This window comes from Plasmodium coatneyi, chromosome 14 (assembly GCF_001680005.1).
Source record: "Plasmodium coatneyi strain Hackeri chromosome 14, complete sequence".
Lineage (NCBI taxonomy): Eukaryota > Apicomplexa > Aconoidasida > Haemosporida > Plasmodiidae > Plasmodium > Plasmodium coatneyi.
In genome coordinates this window covers 380,052-400,634 of record NC_033569.1, presented here as the reverse complement: position 1 = coordinate 400,634, position 20,583 = coordinate 380,052, and the positions used below count along the sequence as shown (strand labels likewise).

The window sequence follows — 20,583 nt, the reverse complement described above, 5'->3', positions numbered from 1 at the left end:
GTAGGTGGAAGGGAGGTTCCTAGGGGTATTAGAATGTAGGTGGGTTGTTAGGGGTGGTAGGTGGAAGGAAGGAGTGTGGTGTTAGGGGTGGTAGGCTGGAAGGAAAGGATGTCTAAGGAAGGGTCTAAGGAGGAAAGGAAGGAAAAGAGGGTCTATGAAAGGAAGGGACGTTTAAGGAGTAAAGGAAGGAAAGGAGTGTCTATGGACGAACGAAGAGAAGGAGGTCTAAGGAGGAAGGAAATAAATGTTCTACGGAGGACGAAGGAAGGGGGGGTTAGAAGGAAGTCTACATATGTTCGATGTCGTTTTTACTTTAGTTCAGTTAATAAAACGATTTTTCACTGTGCAAATTCCACTCTGTGTTCACACTTCACATGGGGCAACATACCATGGTAACACGTGCAAAATCGACATCATTATGGTTATGTGCAACATAATTAAGGAATACGGTATTATAAAGTGGAGGTCCTCCCTGTACCTACTCTTAAGAATAAGTTGAATGTATACACATATACAGAGAACATGGTGAATTCTGTGTACATTTCCTTAATTTGGGGCTTGTAACCATTATATGTTACAATGAAGTACCTATTGGGATCATAATGATAACGATGGTGCACAATGTTACGGGTTATATTTAGTGTACATAAACATTTATATATATATGTGGTGCAAAGAAAATAATAACGAACATAAGAGGGAAATTCTTAATATTCCGCATTCCTCTTTAATTCCTTCCCCCCATGCCCCGTCTTCTTATCAGGAACTTCTAGAGTGAACTTCAACGATGGTTTTCAACAGTAGGCTTCCCTATTCATTGTTATATAAGAATATTGTGCGCAGGATTATAATTATTTGTATGAATAAATAAAAGTAATTATGGTGGTTTAAGCATATTATGCACCATGTAGTTCGATCGTAATATAGAATTATTCCGTTCATTCTTTCATTTCATGTATTCTTCACGTTGCCATTGTGTCACATACATTTCGTGCAAGGGAAGAGGGGAAGTATACATATGTATAGTATTGTGCACACTCGCTCCTCTCCCCTTTCCTTTTTTCCCATTCTGTGTATACATTGTCCCCCTCCCTCTTTTTACATATGTTTGAACCGTAATCATTTACATTTTTGCCAAAGTAGAAAAAAAAGAAGGAGCACATTAATATATGCAAAAATATAATTTACATTAGAAGGAAAGGGGGGGGGTTAGCTCAAAGAACATATAATGTGCATTTCATATGAGGTATTCATAATATACTCACCGAAGAAAAAGGGGGGAAAAATAAAATTTAAAAAAAAAAGAAAAATAAAGGAATTGTTCCTACGCAGCGATCTCAAATAAAGGGGGGAGTATCACGAGAATGTATCATTATATAGGAAAGCATTATTATATAGGAATGTGTGTGTGAATATCCGGGAATTTTTTTTTCTTCTTCTTCCTTATCTACATAATTCATGTAATTCCTTCTTATTATATCCTTCCTTCTATTCATTTTATAAATATGCACGCTTCTTCCCTTACTAAATACAGATAAATGTGGGCACACGATAAAAAGGGTACGATGATCTGTGTATATATGAACTATATATATTAACATTTTCTAACAACTCCACCCTTATTAAAACACACACAACAATAAAACACAACACTAAAAAAATATAGAATAAGTAATGTACATGTATATGAAAATTTTCTATTCAAAAAAAGGAAGGAAAGTAGGAATATCACATTATTTTTATTACATATATATATATATGAAAGTTGAAAAGTGTATAAATAATAGCACAGTATTCTAAGGAATCGTATGAAATCCAATCATATAGTGCATCAAGGAAAGGATCATATGGGAAGTTAGGATTCCTTCCTTTTCTCATTTGTGTTATCCCATTATGTTTATTCTTACTTTTAACATTAATAATGTAAAAGCAATAATTCAATTCACATACATAATAAACTGTTATTCCTTGAAAAATGAAGAATATGTGTATTATTAAAGGAAGCAGGAACTGAATACTTATTCACTCATGTTTATTTTTTTTCTCTGTACTGTACAAAAAATTTTCACACTCTTGTTCAACATATGTAAACACCTTATAGAAGAATTTTATGACATATATGAAAATATATACAAACACGATCACATATATACACCATGTCAGAAACTGCACCAGTAGCACCAGCAACACCACCGGTAAGAGAAAGAATATTGAAGGAATAATATTAAGGAAGGAAAGGACGGTCTAAAGAAGGAAGAAAGGTTGTTAGGGTGGTCGTAGGTGGGTTGTTAGGTCGGTGGAAGTAAGGGTCGTTAGGGGTGGTGTTCGTTGGAAGGAAGGTTGTTACAGGTGGTATGTTGCAGGGAAGGTTGTTAGAGGTGGTAGGTATGTTGTTAGGGGTGGAAGAATGAAAGTTTGTTTAGGGTGGTTGGTGGAAGGGAAGGTTGTTAGTTGTAGGGTTGAAGGAAGATTGTGTTAGGGTTTGAAGGATGGAGTAAGGAGGAAGGAGGGAGAGGGAAGAAAAAAGCTTCCCTTTCTTCCTTTCCCCCACTCCTTCCTTACCCTATGAGAGAGTATATGGGGAATGCAAGCATATGTCTATATATATATGACTGTATATGTATGTCTACATATATATATGCCAACATATATTTTCCACACATAACCCCTCTCCCAGACGTGTAAACTAAAATCAATTACTGAGACGTTAACCTTACAAAACGAGTTCTATTTAAATTTCGGAAATGGTGGAGGAGGTGGTGCTACACAATTGAAGTCCCAATTACGGACTGCCTGTTCGGAATGTACAAACATTATTAACGACGCTGCAAAAATCGATCACGCCTATTTATACGCATGTCAGCAGAATAAACAACCAAGGGCTAAGGGTGATAATCCTCCCTGCGTTTTCTTTTATTATTGGTTCGGAGATAAGTACTGGAATGACTTAGGTAATAAAAATTTGTCAGACCTCCTGCAAAAAATTTACACTAAGCTAGAAGAAAATTCTTCCCACACTAGTGGAAATAAATGTGATTTCAAATATGACTTTACTGACCATACCATCTTCCCCCACATGAAAATCATATTCGATTATTACCACCATTATAAGAATGTACCGAATTTACTAAATACGACTAGTCTCTCCTGTGCGAAAAAGTGGTCAGACTATTGGACAAGACTTTCCTCAGCATGTAAGGCCATGAAGGACAAGTGTAAAGAGGATGGGGATGGTAATCATAAGGACAAACCATATTGTGAAAACTTTAATAATACTTATGCTGTACATTGTGATACAGCTATTCTCCACCAAGAGATGGAAGTACTAATAAAAAAGATGCACCGTGAAGCAAACGAAGCTGTTCGTTCCGCCACCACCACTTCTTCCCTTTCTTCTATCTTTGGCACCTTAGCAACCATAGGTGCCGCTTTCTTATTATACAAAGTAAGCATCAAAAATTCCAAAATTTTAAAAAATAAAAAAAATTGAAATATTTAACAATATTATAAATATACTTCCTACCTTCCTTAGACCCCCCTTCCTTAGACGACCCATCCTTCCCCCCTTAGGCCTCCTTCCTTAGACCCTTCCTTTCCTTCCTCCTTAGACCCTCCTTCCTTCCTTAGAAATTCATTTCCTTCCTTCTTCCTTACAGCCCTTTCCTTCTTTAGACCCTCCTTTACTTTCTTTAGAGACTCTTTTCCTCCTTAGACACTCCCGTCCTTCCTTCCTCCACCTGAGACCCCTTCCTTCCACCCTACCACCTCTAACAACGTTCCTTCCACCAATAATCCATAACAACAACCTTCCTTCCCTTCAGTATAAACCATGGTCTTCTTGGTTTAGTAACCACTCTTCTGGAAATGGAAGGAGCAACAGAAGGAAGAGAAGATCCGCTGGGAGCACCTTTGATAGATTCACAGAAAGTAGCTCAACATATGATTCAACGGAGGTGTCCACAATAGATGGAACAGTACGCTCTGTGGCGCACAGAAGACAGCCTAACAGAGAAAGAAGAGCAGGAACAAATACGACAAATAATAATAATAATACACCAGGCCAGCATCAAAGAACGAATGTAGGTTACGGTCGCATGTAACACCAACAAGAGGAAAGGGAAGAAAGGGGAATGTGTTTCCTTCCTGCCGCCTTCCGAGGAAGAGAAAAAGGGAACATAAATAAGTACTCACAGTTCATACAATGTAATGAAGCAAGGGGAACTTTTCTTTCTTTTTTCACCTTTTCCTTTTTTATTTCTTAATTGTTCCTTTTTTTCCCTCCTTTTCTTCATATTTCACTTTTTTTTTCCTTCCTTCCATGTGTTTGTTGGAATAAGCACATAAGGAAAGAATATACTTCAAAAAAGGGGGGCGGAAAAATGAAAAAAGGTGCTTGACATTTTCACAAAAATATTTATTTTAAGAAACAAAAAAAATTTAGGAAGTTAAAAATTTTTATAACAAAATGAATAAGCATTTTTTAATTCTTCAATAAAAAAAATTATCCAAACAAACAATCAAAATAAAGTGAAAAAAAATTTTTTTTCCACTTATATTAATTACACATCAGCATAAAATACTTAGTACAATACAAAAAAAAAAAAATAAATAAAGGAAAAAAAAAAGAAACGAAAGGAAGGAATGCCATTGTAACCTTGTACTATATATGAACTGTGTGCGTGGTTATTTATATCACCCCTCCGAAGGGTGAACATCACATTTAATGGAGCGCATCACATACGTCCATAACTTATATTATTTCTATTCTGTTGCGGTCTCCTATTATTTGTTCCTGCTCTTCTAGGTGGCTCATTATATATGGTAGAAACATCTGTCGAATCTGTTGTTGATAAATTAGATGAGAAACCCACTGTAAAATATTCTGTTGAGTCGTCTGAGAAGGCGTTTAATTCATGTCCGATGGTGGATCTCCTTCTTCTGCTCTTCCCAAAGGAGTTTTTTATCCCAGAGAATAAAGAAGTGTACTGAAAGAAAGGAAGGAAAGAATGGAAATATGTATTACATACATATATATATATACTCCATGTATATATATGTATATAATGTGCAGTATACAGTTTATTCTATGCATTCATTTTAGATAAAGGTATATATATTAATAATAATTATTATTATTTATAATTTCACTTTACAAATTGTAATTGTATTATAATTGTGATAATTACTTTATATACAATGAATGCAGCAATTGTTGGTAATCCTACTGCAGCCAATACGCCACCAGACACAGCAACAGGGGCGATGCTGCTAGCAGCACTATCAATATCTACATCACTAAAACTGCCACTACTACCAGCTTGATTTGGATTGGGGTTTGGTTTCGGCTTGAAACAGGAACTGAGATCCTCCTCACCCTCCTTTTCTGGCGCAGGACCTCCTGCGGACACTGAGTCACACTTAAAGTCTGACGGTTTTGGAATATTCTTGCTACCAGCACGCTCCTTGAACTTTTTCCTAAATTCTTTACAGAAGTCATCCATATTGTTCTCCCCACAATTTGCATCCACCATTCCATAAACGTCCTTATCTCCTTTCACGTACTGTTCACACTCTTGAGTACAAAAGAACCCGCCAGACTTAGAATCCTTTAATCGCTGTATTATTGTTTTATAGTCCTGCAGATAATCAAATATTTTTTTCCTCCATTGGAAAAATTGCCAGTCAACAGTGTTGTGCATAGTTTGGTAACTACATTGGTTGCCGAATTCCTTCAATTTAGTGTAGATTTTCTCCATAATATCCTGAAATTCCTTACTCCTTTTCCAGTGCTTAGATAATAAATCCCCTAACCAATAATAGAAATAATTACATATTTCCGCGCACGGTCCCTCCTCCTTATTTACTGTGGACACATTGCACATGGCCTGCGCAATCCTAGTGGGATATTGTGCAAGTTCCGGGTTCTTTATGACTTTATCTGCCACTATTTCCTCTATTCCACCTATCCAGGTGCTGATGTTGTTACATGTTTGTTTGCCATTCTGTTCCAATTCTCTATATATTTGTTTGGAAGGTAATTTTTCTACAGTGCAGTGCTATAAATATAATTATGGGGAATATGTATAAATGTGTATTCTTTATTTTTTTTTAATTTATTATATTATGCACAGAGAATATTATATACTTCATATATATACATAATTCTCTATGTTGTGAAGAAGGAATGAGCCACTAATGCTCTTACCGTTTTTACCATTTTCCGTACACATTCATTCTACATAATAGATTTCCACTTAACATGCTTCCTTCCTTTTTTTATTCATAAAGGGAATATATATGTGTGAGATTCTTCACTTATACAATCTGAAGGGAAGGGGGCTTATCATCTCTAAAAGGGGGTATATATACCAAACACCTATTATCCTTTAATAATTCGAAATCCTCACCTCCTCAAATCCAGTTAACAAATTACATATCTATGGATGGTATTATCATACACTTATATTGATAAGTCAAAAAACTATATACAAATATTATAAAATTACCAAAGTGAAAGAAAAAAAAAGAAGTCAAAAAAAAACAAAAAAAAAATTAAATTAATCAAAATATGTTTATGCATGCACTATATTCCACACACACACAGTACAGTACAGTACATTCTATTTGAAACCTTGTATGATTATTATTATTTGCACAAGAATGCATTACTACACTATGCATCTTTCTTCTCTTCGCTTCCATTTATTACTCCGTCCTTCATTAGCACAAATGTTGGCTTAAAGAAAAAAAAATTTCAATTAGGCATTATTCATACTCCTCCCCTTATTATTTCTTCCTTTTCGTTAAATATACCACAAATATTTCATTCAAATCAGATGTGCACTTCGTCCCTAGGTGAGCTATCATCCTCTCATAATTTGCATTACAACTCATATACTAATATCCCGTCCTTACTTTTCTTCCTTCAATCCTTTTTTTTAAATACCTTACACACATCTTCTTAGCTCTTTTACTCGTCCCTTTTTTGATTTGTACAATTTTTGAAAGTTCACGGCTCAGGGTTTTAGGGTTTAGGGCCTAGTGCTTAGGGTTTAGGTTTCAGGTTTTCGGGGCCAGGGTTGAGTTTTGTAAGTTTTAGGGTTTAGGTTTACAGGGTTTTTTGTTTAGGGTTTAGGGTTCAGGATCCTAAGTCTAGAATCTAATAGCTATTGCCTGGTCTAATATACACCATCAGAAACATTTCGTTGTGAAATTCTCCCATGAATATTGAACCTTCAACCCATAAAGCCTAACCCCTAAACCCTAAATCCTAAACCCTAAAACATAGAACCCTCAAACCTGAACTCAAGAACCAGAAACATAATCCTCAAACCTAAATAGAGAACCTAAATAATAAAGCTTAATCCATGAACCCTAAACACTGGACCCTAAACACTAAATCCTAAATTCTGAGCCCTAAACCCTGAAGCCTAAACACTAAACACTAAACCCTGAACCCAAAAACCAGAAACATAATCCTAAACCCTAAAGCCAGAACCTAAATAATAAATCTTAATCCATGAACCTAAACACTGGACCCTAAACCCTAAATCGTAAACCCTAAATCCTAAACCCTAAACGATAATACCTGAACTTAAAATTCTGGACGTTATACTTTAAAACCTAAGACCTGAACCCAAAATCCTGAACCCTAAACCCTAAACCCTGAACTTTAAACCTAAAAGCATAAAACCTTAGACAAAATTCCCAAAAGAGCTGAATTCTAAACCTATAAAAACTAAATCCTAAACCCTGAACCCTAAACCCTGAAGGCTAAAGCAAAACCTAAATCCTAAACCCTGAACCCTAAGACTGGAAGCCTGAATTCTCGGTTCCATTTAAATTCTTCAAATTCGTGATACTCCTTTAATCGTCATGTACCGTGTGTACTTTGTGATACACATAAACCGAAGAAAAGGAATGAGACGTGTACACTAATGTATAAAATATGATGTAGATTAACAAGAGGAGAAGAATGCTCAAGTAGTAGGGAATATATTCCTCACATAAATGAATACTTTATAGTGCAATGGTCGGAAATGGTATAAGGAAGCTTATGCTGTAGAAAGAAGTATTATTATTATAGCATGGATGTGTTTTTTTATTTTTTTTCCTTTATATAATTAATATAAATCCTTGTGTAGTATTCATCTCTACTTATTACTTAAATGCACACTCCATTTTCTATATAATCAGGAATATACACATTCACAAGGAAAAAAATGTGTATTATGTTTATGAACTCTACTATACATACTAAGAGTTTTTAACAAATATTTTTTAATAAAAATTTAGCATAAAAATGAAAAAAGTATGCGAGCAGAAGGATTCTTGCACAAGAGAAGGAAATGTTACGCTCCTGTATATGTATGTGTATATGTAATAATTAGAAGCAAGGGTGCAAATGATCATGTAGTGATCGAATAAAAAACAAGTATGAACAAGCATAATTACAATCCAATAATATAACGTCGATGAAGTAGGAGGAATGTGCGTGAAGAAGAATTTGATTTGTTTCATCCTTCATTCCTATTTTGTACAAGGGTTTTGTGTATGTATAAAGTGTGCTTATGTTCCTTCAGAGGTTGAATATTGCATAGAGTTAGAAGGAATAAGAACCTAATAAACGTACATAATTATAATTTTGCGCAAGGATCTTTCACATATAAATGTTCAACTTGAACACATAAGGAATGCACATTTTAATATAGATTCCATATAAGAAAGAATATACATATGAATCATAATGGGATGGGAATACGTAAGAAGCGTTGTTTCTTATTATGCATTGACATTTGAATGTTGTACATGTAATTTCTTATGCATAATTAAACACAAGGTAGGAATAAGTATAAATATACGTTACAAATAAAATTTGTAGGGATCGAGAACACCCGTATTATATACCGAATGGGTATATGACATGATCAAAGAAGGTGGAGGCTCAGTAGACTCTATTAAGTTTATCCAGGATTTACAGGGGAAGTTAAGTACATATACTAATGTTAAGCCGAAGACTGTTGACATTGTAAAGGCATGCTCCTACGTATCTAAAGTAAGGAAGGACAATCTGGGCGACAGTGGTGAAATATGTAATTTCTTCTATTATTGGCTGGGAAAATTGTTACTGCCCATAGTGGAAGATAAACCAATCTCGGAGACTATGAAAATAATTTACGACGCATGGGCAGAGTCCCACCCAGGAAATAGTTGTACGAAGGATAACATTCATAATGACATAAGTAATTTCTATGAGGAAAGGGGAAATTTTGAATTACAGCACGACTACTACCCAAATAATGATAAACTACAAAAGTATTATAAACTTTGTGACGAAGGTTACCGAACAATCCTCAGGACCACTAGCCCAACTGTTCCTTCCTCTGATGTGGGTCAACAATGTGCAAACAGTTGGAACAAACCTACTGATTCATATTGCATCAAATTCAAGGATCAGTATATACAGTACTGTAAGGAAGAGAAACAATCAAAATTAACATGCAAATATACCCCCGCAACACCAAAGGAACCTTCTGCTGGAGATGACTTAGATCTTAGTGATGCCAAAATGGATCTGGGCAACAGACTCACGGTTATTTCCTTATGTGTTCCGCCATGGAATGCATTAATATTCGTGCGTGTGTACACATATAATATTTTTACCCACTATGGCATGCACTGAATTAGGGAAGTTTAAAATACATAATAACACACTTATTTCCACTTATAATTGTTATTTTTGTATAGGACAAAATATTAAAGGAATTACCTTCCACAAAGGCATACAAAAAATTCAATGATGCCACGAACGCTTGTACGGATGGTAGTGATGGTTTACCATCAGAAATAAGTAGCTTACTCCAAACAACCCATGGTGATGAGCGTTATATTAATAGGCTTAAGAAGGTGTGGTGTTACGCAAGTAAGGGGAATACAGAGGGGGGGAGCACTTTAACCAAGGAAGAACGTTGTGGTTTCTTATATTATTATATAGGATATATGTCCTCTAACCATTTCAACGATGATCATTTATTTTGGAATTTCATGGATATTGTCAGCCAGAAATTACAGAAGTTGCCCGGTATTGTAGGTAATTGTAACATTGTGTCTAGCAACATTAACAAGGATAACTTCAACTATGAGAAGGATTTGTATGATATTGTACAGGACCGCAGTACCATAAAAACGACATCGGGGAGTGACGATTACACCTGCAGTGATGAATTGAGCAATTACCTGCACACAGCTGCACTGGCATATTACAATGTGAATAGGGAATGTAAGAATGGGGCCGCAACGTTTGCATACTGTACCAAATTTAACACCGAGTATAAAGAACTCATCCGTAAGGAATTGCTAGGTTCAAAATGTACACCCGTGTATGCGGAGGGACTTCTACGTGGTGCGGAAGGAATAAGTACAGCTGCCACCACCGTCGTCTCTTCCATCCTAGGAGTAGCAGCATTACCACTAACCACATTTTTTTTATACAAGGTACAAGTACCATTTATATGGGCCCATAATATATACCCACGATAGTATCGTACGTGTACACATATAGAGTAATTCCTATGAGCCATGCACAGATAGAATAAACTGTGCATTGTCCACTGTAAATATGTGTTCTGTATACACATGTATATATGTGACATGTATGTACACATATTTCTACTTCCTTTTTTTTTTTTTTTTTTTTTTTTTTTAGTACAATCTTTTACCTTCATGGATAAGTAACTACTTTGTAGGAGGAGGGAGCAGTAAAATAAGGAAGAGAAGATCAGTTGGGAATTACATTGATACATTAACGGAAGGCACTTTAACAGAGAACGATTCCATATTGGGCTCCGCAACAGACAGCTTAACTGAATATTCTGCTCCATATAGTGCGGCGTCCACAAGAACAGGAAGAACACCCAATAGCAAAAGACAGTCAAGGCAAAGACAACAGAGACAAAGGAGTGCACAACAACAGCATAGGCAAAGGAATATTAGTTATCAACGTATGTAACACCTGAAGGAAGGAGAATGCAACATTAAATGGATGAATGTCCTCCCTGCGGAAGGACCATAAACTAATGCATAGGTTATACAGTGTAAAGGGTAAAATGGTATTCCTTCCATTCCTATTTTGCTTATTTCTTTTCTTTTCTTTTCTTTTTTTAACTTTTTCATATTTAGTTTCTTTTTTTTTTCATTCTTTTTTTCTTCTTTTTTTTCTTCTTTTTTTTCTTTTATTTATTTTTTTCTTTCTTTCCTTCTTTCTTTTCTTTCTTTCTTTCTTTTCCTTTTTTCTTTCTTCTCCTTTTTCTTTTTTTTTCTTTCTTTACCTTATGTTTGTATCTTAAGAAATGTACCTATGTATCACAACAAGTTCATCATGTTGTCACCAAAAAAAAGGAGGTGACGCAAATTTTGGCAGCATCCGTGTGTGCGTGTGTGTGTGTGGGGGGGGGCGATACACCACCAACTGTGAAATGAATAATTCCATAACAGGGTGCAGGTAATCTTCCATTGGTGTTTTCCCCAGCGTATGTGTCCATTTCAAGGGAACACACCTTTCAGCCAATACTACCATCTAGCAATAAATGTTTGTCCAATGTAGATGCCAAATTGTGTTTTCCCCCGTTTTTATGGGCATAATTGAAAGTAATTGAAAATACTTGTTTATCTTGAAAGGTGTCGCGCCAAAGGTGTTGTCAATCTGGGAAGTACCACAAAGGGGCAAGAAGTTTAGAGAAAAAAAAAAAGAAAAAAAAAAAAAAAAACAGATACATATACACACTTTCACCAGCGCAATCGCTTACACACACACAAGCGTATATATATGTCTTTGCCAAAGATAGGGGGGGAGCTGCTCTAAACTCGGGTCTCCTTCCTCCAATTTTTACGGTACCCCTTTGTAATTTTTTTTTTCTTTTACTTTTTAGCTGAAATGAAGCACGCAATTGCTAGAGTCCCAGAACCAATTCTAAATGAGACATTTAATTAAAATGCCGCAAGTTCGTATAAAAAATAAATCTAAGTTGGTACGTAAAAAAAAAAAAAAAAAAAATGCACGCAATTGTGCATAGAAGGAATAAATAACACTGTTATAATCACATGATGAAGGTTTTAAAAATGTTAAAAATTCATAAAAAGGTGAGGGATAAAGAAAAAAAAAAAAAAAGGATCGTGACTTCTTCCATTTCGTGGTAATATATATGGAACTACCATACAAATTGTCCGTTTCTTTCTGCTGGCTTTGTATTGCGCTCAATATTGGAAGCATAAAGAATTTACGAATGCGTACAAAAAAAACAAAAAAAAGGGGATCTATGAATGGGGTAGGTGATGGGGCATGTTTTCATCCATCCGGCTATCCTTCTCATTGGTACAGTTTTTCCACTTGGCTTCTCTATGTGCACATGAATGGGAAGGACTTCTACTTATGCAACGTAAGAAACTAGCTCGGGTGTTAATGCTATTATAACAGCTGCGCATCGAAGAATGGTGCATTGCGGCTTCCCCCCGTGCAGAAACTATAAATCCACATTGCGCTCAGTTTTTGTTGAAACTCCTGTTGGTGTCTGATCAGCTGAACGCGGGATTGTTCTCACCCGCACTGGGTTTACTAACACCGTCACCGTTGGCATTGTTTACACTATTGGCACTGTTGGCGAGGTGATCAGGAGCCGCGGCGCCCTGGCCCCCCTGCGGAGCAGCATTTGTGCTTACACTTCCCGTGCCAGTTGCACCCCCCGTCGTACCGAACTCACTGTTCGGAAAAAAGAAATTGCTATTCGTTCGGGACACGGTTGAGGAGATGGTTGAAATCCAGCCACTTGCATTTTGCGTCACGTCTTTTATTTTGCTCTGCCCCTTTTCCCACCAAGGATTATCACTGACATTTTCGGCAATTTTTTTTGTCTTCTCCGTAATCCAGCTACTACTATTCATTAGTGTATCTTTGGTACTTTCGATGAGTTCATTTTTATTTAAATTATTTATTGTGTTCGTTGTCATGGTTTGCGCTTTATTAATAATGTTGGAGAATGTGGCTGACACGTTATCCAATATTTCCGACGTGTTCAGAGAGGGTATAAAATTCGGCTGATCATCTGCATAAAAATTATTTTTGCTATTCTTGTTAATTTCGTTTGCATTTATATTTTCATTTTGGCCAAAATTAATTACGTCCTTTCCTTCATCCAGGGATAATGGAGAAGGAGGATCCGAATTATGGACAATGGATCTCATAATTTTTCTGTAATGTTCAGCTGCCTTTGTTCTATACTTCCTCTCAGGAATAAAATCGTTAATTCCATAATTTTCTAAATATGTTTGAAATTTTTTATTTCCTCCTTTGTCCAAATATTTTAACTGCTCATCTGTGAATATGTCCATTTTTATGCTCCTCACTATACTTATGTGAACGCCCAAACTTCTATGCACACCTGAACAGTTAATGCAGAGAAACACCCCATGGTTAACTGACACCCAGTCTGGGTTGGGGACCCCACAGTCGAAGCACTTGTTGTTGCTTTCATCTTCTTTCTTCAATTTGTTGATAACTTCTATGGCGGCCGCGTTCATTTTTTGTGTGCGGAGATCGTTAGTGTGGTGTACAGAGACGCAACAGAGAAGTGTTGTTAGGCGCTTGATGGGACGATGGGTCAGGACGCGCCTTTTTTCTGTGTGCGCTGCGCTGCGATGAACACCTTATGTGCGTAATTTTATTGTGCAAATGAAAGCACTTGTATGTTGCGGAAAAGGAGCCGATCAATGGATGACAATTGTGCGATTCACGAGTGGAACGACGCCCTGATAAAAACACTCAGGCTGGGTTACAAATAAAGCGGACTGCTTGGTCTCCACAAAATCGAACACGTGAGGCATGAAGAACTGTGTTACGCAATGCGTATAAAAAGTGTACCAGTATAACGTACGCATATGTGCAAATATGTACAAATGTATATACACACGTTTGCGTCAAAACAGTGGCTCAGGAAAGGAAGAAAAAAAAAAAAAAAAAAAAAAAAAAAAAAAAATCGTAAATATGAACAAGTGCAAGGGTAATGGGCAAAATGAAAAGTTTAAATAAAAAGAAAAATAAATGCACTCTAAAGCGTACGTTTAAAGAAAGCTCTTCCCCAAGGCCATTTTTCGGCAAAAAAAAAAATAATTCAAGTGTGGGAGCAATTTTATTCAACAGCATGTAATTGTTTTCTTTTTAAAAAAGGAGAAGCGGTTAAAATGGCGAAACGGTGAATGCGTTGAAGGGCTGATTTGGGCGATGGCTTAATGTTTCGCTTTTGCGCGGAAGAGATTTTTTGTGAAGAGACGCTTTGCACGTACATTGGGATGTAATAATGCTTTGTGTATATACGTACATAACAAAATTGTACTGTGTACATGCCAACGTGTACACAGGCTCACATATGTGTTCGTTGGAGGCGGCCGAGCGTCATTGCGTGGGCGGCGTTCTGATCACATTTGACCCCACGTGCGCGTAAACGTTTGAGCGCACGCACAAGCGGGAGTGGGAAGACCCATAAGAGGCACCACACAAACATGCCATATGCATATGATTACATATGTACGTATAAGGATATGCGTATTTGCGTTTATGTGTGGGATTGGCTGCACAAGTTGTGACTGCGCAGGCGGAGGTATGCCCACTCGTGCGTCTCGCGTTTTTTCTTGCGAATTGAACCTTATAAGGGAAGAACGGTTAAGCAAGTTTGCGTTGGGGGGTTAAATCCGAATAGGGGGGAAAAACAGCAAAACTTAGAGGTCCACGTATGTGTATATGTACACATATATATGTATATTATATGAATATGTTTACATGAACAACATACGTGTGAATATGCAATGTGCTCTTGCGTGTGGCCAACTGTACAGTCGCAAACGGCAGACAGCTGGAATTGAGAGAGAAAAAAAATTGCATGCGGTTGCCTCCAATTAATTAGTGAATTATATCTTTAGGATTTTTTGCTAATTTACGCAAAAGGAATAAAAAATAGAATGAAAAAAACGCCTTTTTTTTTTTTTTTTTTTAAATTCCTGTTTTTAAAATTCTGACGGAGGGTGGAAAAGTGCGAACGAGACGAAAAGGCAAACCGAACGGCAGATTACGCATGCGCGCTCATTCGCGAATAAGTGAAGCGCCGTTGGAAAAGGTTTAGTTGCGCATCTACCACGGTGAGTGTACGCACGTATGAGCATAAACGGGCAAGCGTGAACACGAATAAGTAAATATATACATGTAAAAATATGTGTATAAAATATATGTGTATATATTTATGTATACATATACTTCTGTGCGCGCTTCAGTTTGCGCCGACCCGGCCGCGTAACGTCCAGCGAACAACCTTTTTTTTTACATCAGTGTGTGGATGCATGTTTAGCACATATGTAACATGCGGTTGGATTTCTCCTCCATATTTACCAACCATTCGACCTTAAAAAAGAAAAAAAAAAAAAAAAATGGACATAAAGTTCGTCTATATGTTTTACCTCCCCTCTGTAAGCAGCTCGCCGCACAAATCTCCGCGCCATTTTTGTATGTTCTTTTAATTTTTTTATCAAGAAAATTTTAAAGTGCTGCCAGTAAAAACTCCTTTTTGCGAACGTGCAAAGGGTAGAAGTAACGGTCACATGTACAGAATAGTAAGCGCAGAAGTTTTTAATGTACAGCCAGCCTGTTAGGGGAAAGCATTGTCTATATTTCTGTAACTTTCTCTTGGAAGGAATTTACAGGACGGAAAAAAATTAAGTGGCCAAAATGTTCTGATCGCCACTCCTCTGCGTAAGAAGTGTGGTCACTTTGGTGTGCAACTCGAGGTACCTTTATGTTGCCAAACATTTTTAGGCGAACATGCGAAAACACGTGTATCTTTATGGATGACTCTCCAACCCCTATGTGTGTGATATAACTTCACCACGCGCTCAATACATCCTTTTGCCGCTTTAAAACGCATTGGAAATTATCTGTTCCTTCATTTCGGGTTAATTCTCGTGCTTAACATCTTTAACAAGAGGAAAAAAAAAACATCAACACAGTTAAACGTACAACACGTATGCATTTGCACAAAGAGGCCATTTTTTTTCCTTCTTTGGGATTACGAAACGTTTATGCCAAAACAAAGAGGGTTCCGTCCCCAGGGGTTAATAGCCCCCATACAGAGGGTCAAGTACACTGGGTAAGGAAAAAAAAAAAAAAATAGTCAAACGAGTACAATGAAGTAAAAACGTGCCTTCATCCGTTCACCCCCCAGTTTGCATATACGACACCGCTGTATCTGCATGCAGACATGCCCATGCTTTATATGTGTTCAAACCCCTGCCCCGTTAGACCAACTATAAAGGATAAAATAAACCGAGATAGCAGGCCGACATGGGATGACTTGAAGGACAGAATTAAGAACCAAGAAGGATGTAAAATGTTGGAGGAATATGAAAATGCTAAGTATGTGGAGGAGCTTAACAAGAACAGAGCGGAAAGAATAAAGGAGCAGGAAAAGAGGTACATAAAGAAGCTAAAAAAGGAGTATAAAAATAAGCGGAGGAATAAAAGTGACAGTCGAAGTAGCAGCGAGGACAGTGCTACTTCCTCAGAGGATGACTCGAAAAAGAAGAAGCAGAAAAAGGGAGAGAGAGAAAAAGAAAAAAAAAATCACAAACATTCGAGTAGACATAAGCGAAAGGAGTTCCATTCTAGCAGCGAAGACGGGCATTCAAGCGACTCCTCTTCGAGCCATGAAAAAAAGAAAAGGAAAAAGAAAAAAAGGCGTTCCCTGTCTGATTCCAGTTCGACTGACTCGAGTGGCCGTCCGCGCAAGAGGCGAGAAAAAAGCGTAAGTTTTCGCGCACACGTAGAGGTGTAAAGGTGTGCATATATGTGTGATTAAACACGTGTTGTGAATGTGAACAAACCTTTGCGTTATCCAGTGGGCGCATTTCTGCGTAGCCTTCGGCGCGGCTGAGCAACGCTCGGTGCAGATTTTTCCATGCAAGCGGGCTCAACACTTTCTCACCGCTGTTCCCCTTCCGCAGGACGGGGTAAATCCCTATAAGCTATCGAGCTTTTTTAAAATGAAGTGAAAAAAGAAGAATGAAAGAGGGGAAGTCTTTTTCGCGTTTAATTAAAAAAAAAATGGCAAAAGGGGGGAAAAGAAGTGGCAAAGTTTCGGCAAAAAATTGGCAACAATGGCCATAATTTTGCTTAAATTTTTTTTAAAAATATTTTTAATATGGCTATTAATTTTTTTTTTTTTTTTTTTTTTTTCGTTTGTATCAAATTAAAACTAAATTTTTTTAATAACGTAACGCTATTTGTGAGATTTTAAAAAAAGATTTTTCTGTTCTGTCCGATTTGCGCATCCTTAATCCAATTGGTCCAGATCATCCTAACGGGAAGAAAAAAAAGATAGGTTAAAAAATGTGCCCATACCATTCATGCACACTATATATTTGTACATGACTCAGTTTATGGGGGCTTATTCGTACGTGTGATTGCCCGCTACTTCCATTGGGCCTCCGGTGTTGCGAATATATGTAAAGCGCCAAAGAGGGCTTTTCTCCAGCGTGGCGCTTTACTCATGCGTCACGCTGATAATCAGTGGCTGGGTCCGAGTAGAAATACATACCAGTTCGTCCATAAAAAGGTCGGTGTTAATTGGGACATCATCCTCTCGTTTGTCTGCAGCGTCAGGTGTGTGTGCGGAGGGGGGAAACAAATGGATGCGGATTTACGTAAACATATAAAGTGGTGAGCATAACAGACCCCTATTTTTAAGAAGCCACCAAGACATATCACCCCACAGAGAACAGTGGATACAAATGCCAAGTGCACAGCGGCAGATGGGGATGCCTTACCACTTTCATCGACTTGTCCATTCTCGTAATTTTTCTTCTCCGGAGTTTCTTCCTTCTGTTCATCGTCGTCATAAAACAGATCATCATATTCATTCGTGTTCGCAGCGTTGTCATCATCAACAAATAATCTGCACAGGGTGGGGAAGAAGTACATTTGAGTAAACAAGAAAGGCGCATGCAAAGTTACACACACATATATTTGTGCACACATGTATGTATTTGCGTGAGCACAAGTGTCTTACGTTGGATCGTAGGTAAATAGCTCCTTCCCGGATAGCACGTTGGTCTTTCCCTTCTTCTCCGTTTTGTCCTTCTGTTCGTCTTTCTTAAGTTTATTTTTCTCTTCCCTTTCAGCTAACCATTTTTTGAATATTTCCAGGGTCACCGCGGTGCCGTTATTTATAAATTTGGTTCTCTGCAAAGGGGAAGGAATTCACATTGGAGTTGGTGTTATGCGTGCAGAGCGTGATAAAAGTGGGGGTCACGTCGGAATGGTCTCAAACTAGCGCACAAATTTGACGGTAAAAAAAAATGGAGTGATGGTAGTAAACAATTCGTGCGTTGTTCTGGAGCAGCCACTCGGGTTACCTCCTCCTCTATGATGTCCTCCAGGGGAATGTCGTCTTTCTCATTTTCGGTCGGCTCTGGTTTTTTTAATACGTATCCTGCGATCGGGCGAAAAGGAAAATTATTTTTCAACAGAAGGGGAAAAAAAAAAAAATTAAAAGATGTCAAAGGGGTTAGCTCATTTGTGGTTCCACGTTTTGTCAGTCTCTTGGTGATGTTCATTTTTTTTTTTTTTCTTTTTGGGAAGTCCTCCCTATTTTGCGGAGTTTAAGCATTTCCCTTCATTTTGTTCTAACCTTGAGGGAGGCAGTGCTTGTACTTGCAGTTGTCTCCTCCGTTGGGACAGACCCAGAACCATCCGTATTGCTGCGAGGGTGTGTGTATGTGCGTATGTATGTACGGGTGAGGGGGATTATATTATTACAGTTTTGAAATTTTCGCCATCCACGCAGTGTGGTATCGCGTGTAGAGCAGCATGGCAGGTTGATAGCGTAATATGCAGGTAAATCGGAGAACGTGTTTTTCTTTTTCTCTTTTCCGTGTGTCTTTCCACTTACCTTATTTTCGACGGCACTCAGGAAGTACTTGCAGATGATGTCCGTCTTGTTAATATTTTTGTGTCTTATATTTATCACCTCGTTCAGCTTGTTTATGTCCCACTGATCTATGGTGTCATTTTCCTTGTCATTTTTGTTGTCTCGGACGTCTGTGTAGATGTCGATTTTTTGGGACTCCTTGGACTTCTTGGGGTCGTACGTGGACGAAGTTTCGTTAATCTTTTTAACCTTCTCAGTTTCTACATGGTGGGGAAAATAGGAAGGTAAAAAAAAAAAAAAAATGAACCACTCGAAAAAAAAAAAAAAGAAAAGGAAGAAATGAAAACCGTCACGGGGATGGAAAGACTCCTTCCATGCAGCCATTCACAATATACATATTTTAAGGCATTAAAATTTTCCCTACTTTGGTATATCGAATTGAGCAATAATTTTTGCTGATTTAGCTTTTCCTTTTCTTTTTCTTCTTTTTTCTTCTCGTCTGGTTTCTTTTTCGTCTGGAAGACTTGCTGCTGAACACCTTTGATGTACCTGTGGTAGTGCATGTGGGGTGTGGGGGGACACATGTCATGAGGACGGTGTTTATTCTCTGCTGCCATGGAACTGCGCATATAGGCACATAGGCTAATAAGCACCAACAGACGTATTTGCATATTGGCGTGAGGTTGCCAACAGGGAAAGAACTCGGGTACGTACCTTTGGACACTCTTACTTTTGTTCTTGTTTTTCAACCCAAAGGTTTTATCTTCCACAATTTTTTGCTTTTCTTTTTCTAATTTTTTGGTGTTTTCCTTTTTTGGAGGCATTTTTGTTGAGAACAGCTTGCGGTGGTAGTAGCGGCAGGGGGGGCAAAATACGCACAAGATGCAGACGCACGGGTAGAACTGCAAGGCTACTGCTAAGAATCGGGCACGTATGTATACTCACGCGCGCAAACAGTTATTTGTAATTTATGTTCTCGACTGACCTTCTGGCAACTGAACTTCATTTCCTCTTTTCTTGCCTGTCGCCCCCAGGTCACTCTCACACCCCATAATCGGTTAATCAAAATGGGGCAGAAATAAAAAGAGGAGAAAAGGAGAAAAAAAGGGGGGGAAATACAAGCTTTTCCTCCAAATATTAATTAAAAATAATGCCAATGTTGGCCAAATCTTCCTCTTCCAATCGCTAACAACCAACAAGAGAGAAAAAAACAAAAAAAAAAAAAAAAAAATTCACATGCGGCGTACGTTCGAAGCCCTTCGTGCTTCGTAATTGTAAAGAGAGTGAAGAAGAATAAGGAGAAAAAAGAGAAAGCGATAGACGAACGACTCTACACGCTCGTTCCTCATCTGCATGATACAAGCGGTGGTAAGGTTATACAAATTATGGGATGCTATATCAAGGAGGACGACGACTTGAAAAATTTTCTAAACCGATCTTTTGGTTTACGAGGGTGAAGGGCACGTAAGCGCGGTGCTAGCAAATGACATTGGGGCAACGTGACTATGAACATTGCAAAATATTGCCACGGGTTAGAGGAAGAAAATTGGGGGAAAATTAGCGCACTCGCAAAAATGGCGTATGCGTAGCGGTAGAGGGACTCCCCCTTCACTTTGCTTAA

The 20,583-nt window shown here is 37.8% G+C and overlaps 3 protein-coding genes across 3 annotated transcripts; 1 reads left to right on the top strand and 2 right to left on the bottom strand.

The window, feature by feature from the left end:
- Positions 1-12,570: 12,570 nt before the first annotated feature.
- Positions 12,571-13,572, bottom strand: PCOAH_00052250 (ADP-ribosylation factor GTPase-a; the record flags this gene model as incomplete). The annotated part of the gene is made up of 1 exon (XM_020062005.1): positions 12,571-13,572. One exon carries the CDS (start codon positions 13,570-13,572, stop codon positions 12,571-12,573), a length of 1,002 nt encoding a protein of 333 aa, XP_019917491.1.
- A 2,527-nt stretch (positions 13,573-16,099) lies between these two features.
- PCOAH_00052240 (Uncharacterized protein) lies at positions 16,100-17,300 on the top strand (the record flags this gene model as incomplete). The annotated part of the gene is made up of 3 exons (XM_020062004.1): positions 16,100-16,184; positions 16,337-16,838; positions 17,038-17,300. The coding sequence occupies 3 exons, from the start codon at positions 16,117-16,119 to the stop codon at positions 17,083-17,085; spliced, it is 618 nt and encodes a 205-aa protein (XP_019917609.1).
- A 66-nt stretch (positions 17,301-17,366) lies between these two features.
- PCOAH_00052230 (Uncharacterized protein) lies at positions 17,367-19,786 on the bottom strand (the record flags this gene model as incomplete). Its single annotated transcript, XM_020062003.1, has 9 exons — positions 17,367-17,390; positions 17,631-17,683; positions 17,860-17,987; positions 18,102-18,274; positions 18,448-18,524; positions 18,723-18,792; positions 18,984-19,222; positions 19,387-19,511; positions 19,677-19,786. The coding sequence occupies 9 exons, from the start codon at positions 19,784-19,786 to the stop codon at positions 17,367-17,369; spliced, it is 999 nt and encodes a 332-aa protein (XP_019917627.1).
- Between the last annotated feature and the right edge of the window lie 797 nt (positions 19,787-20,583).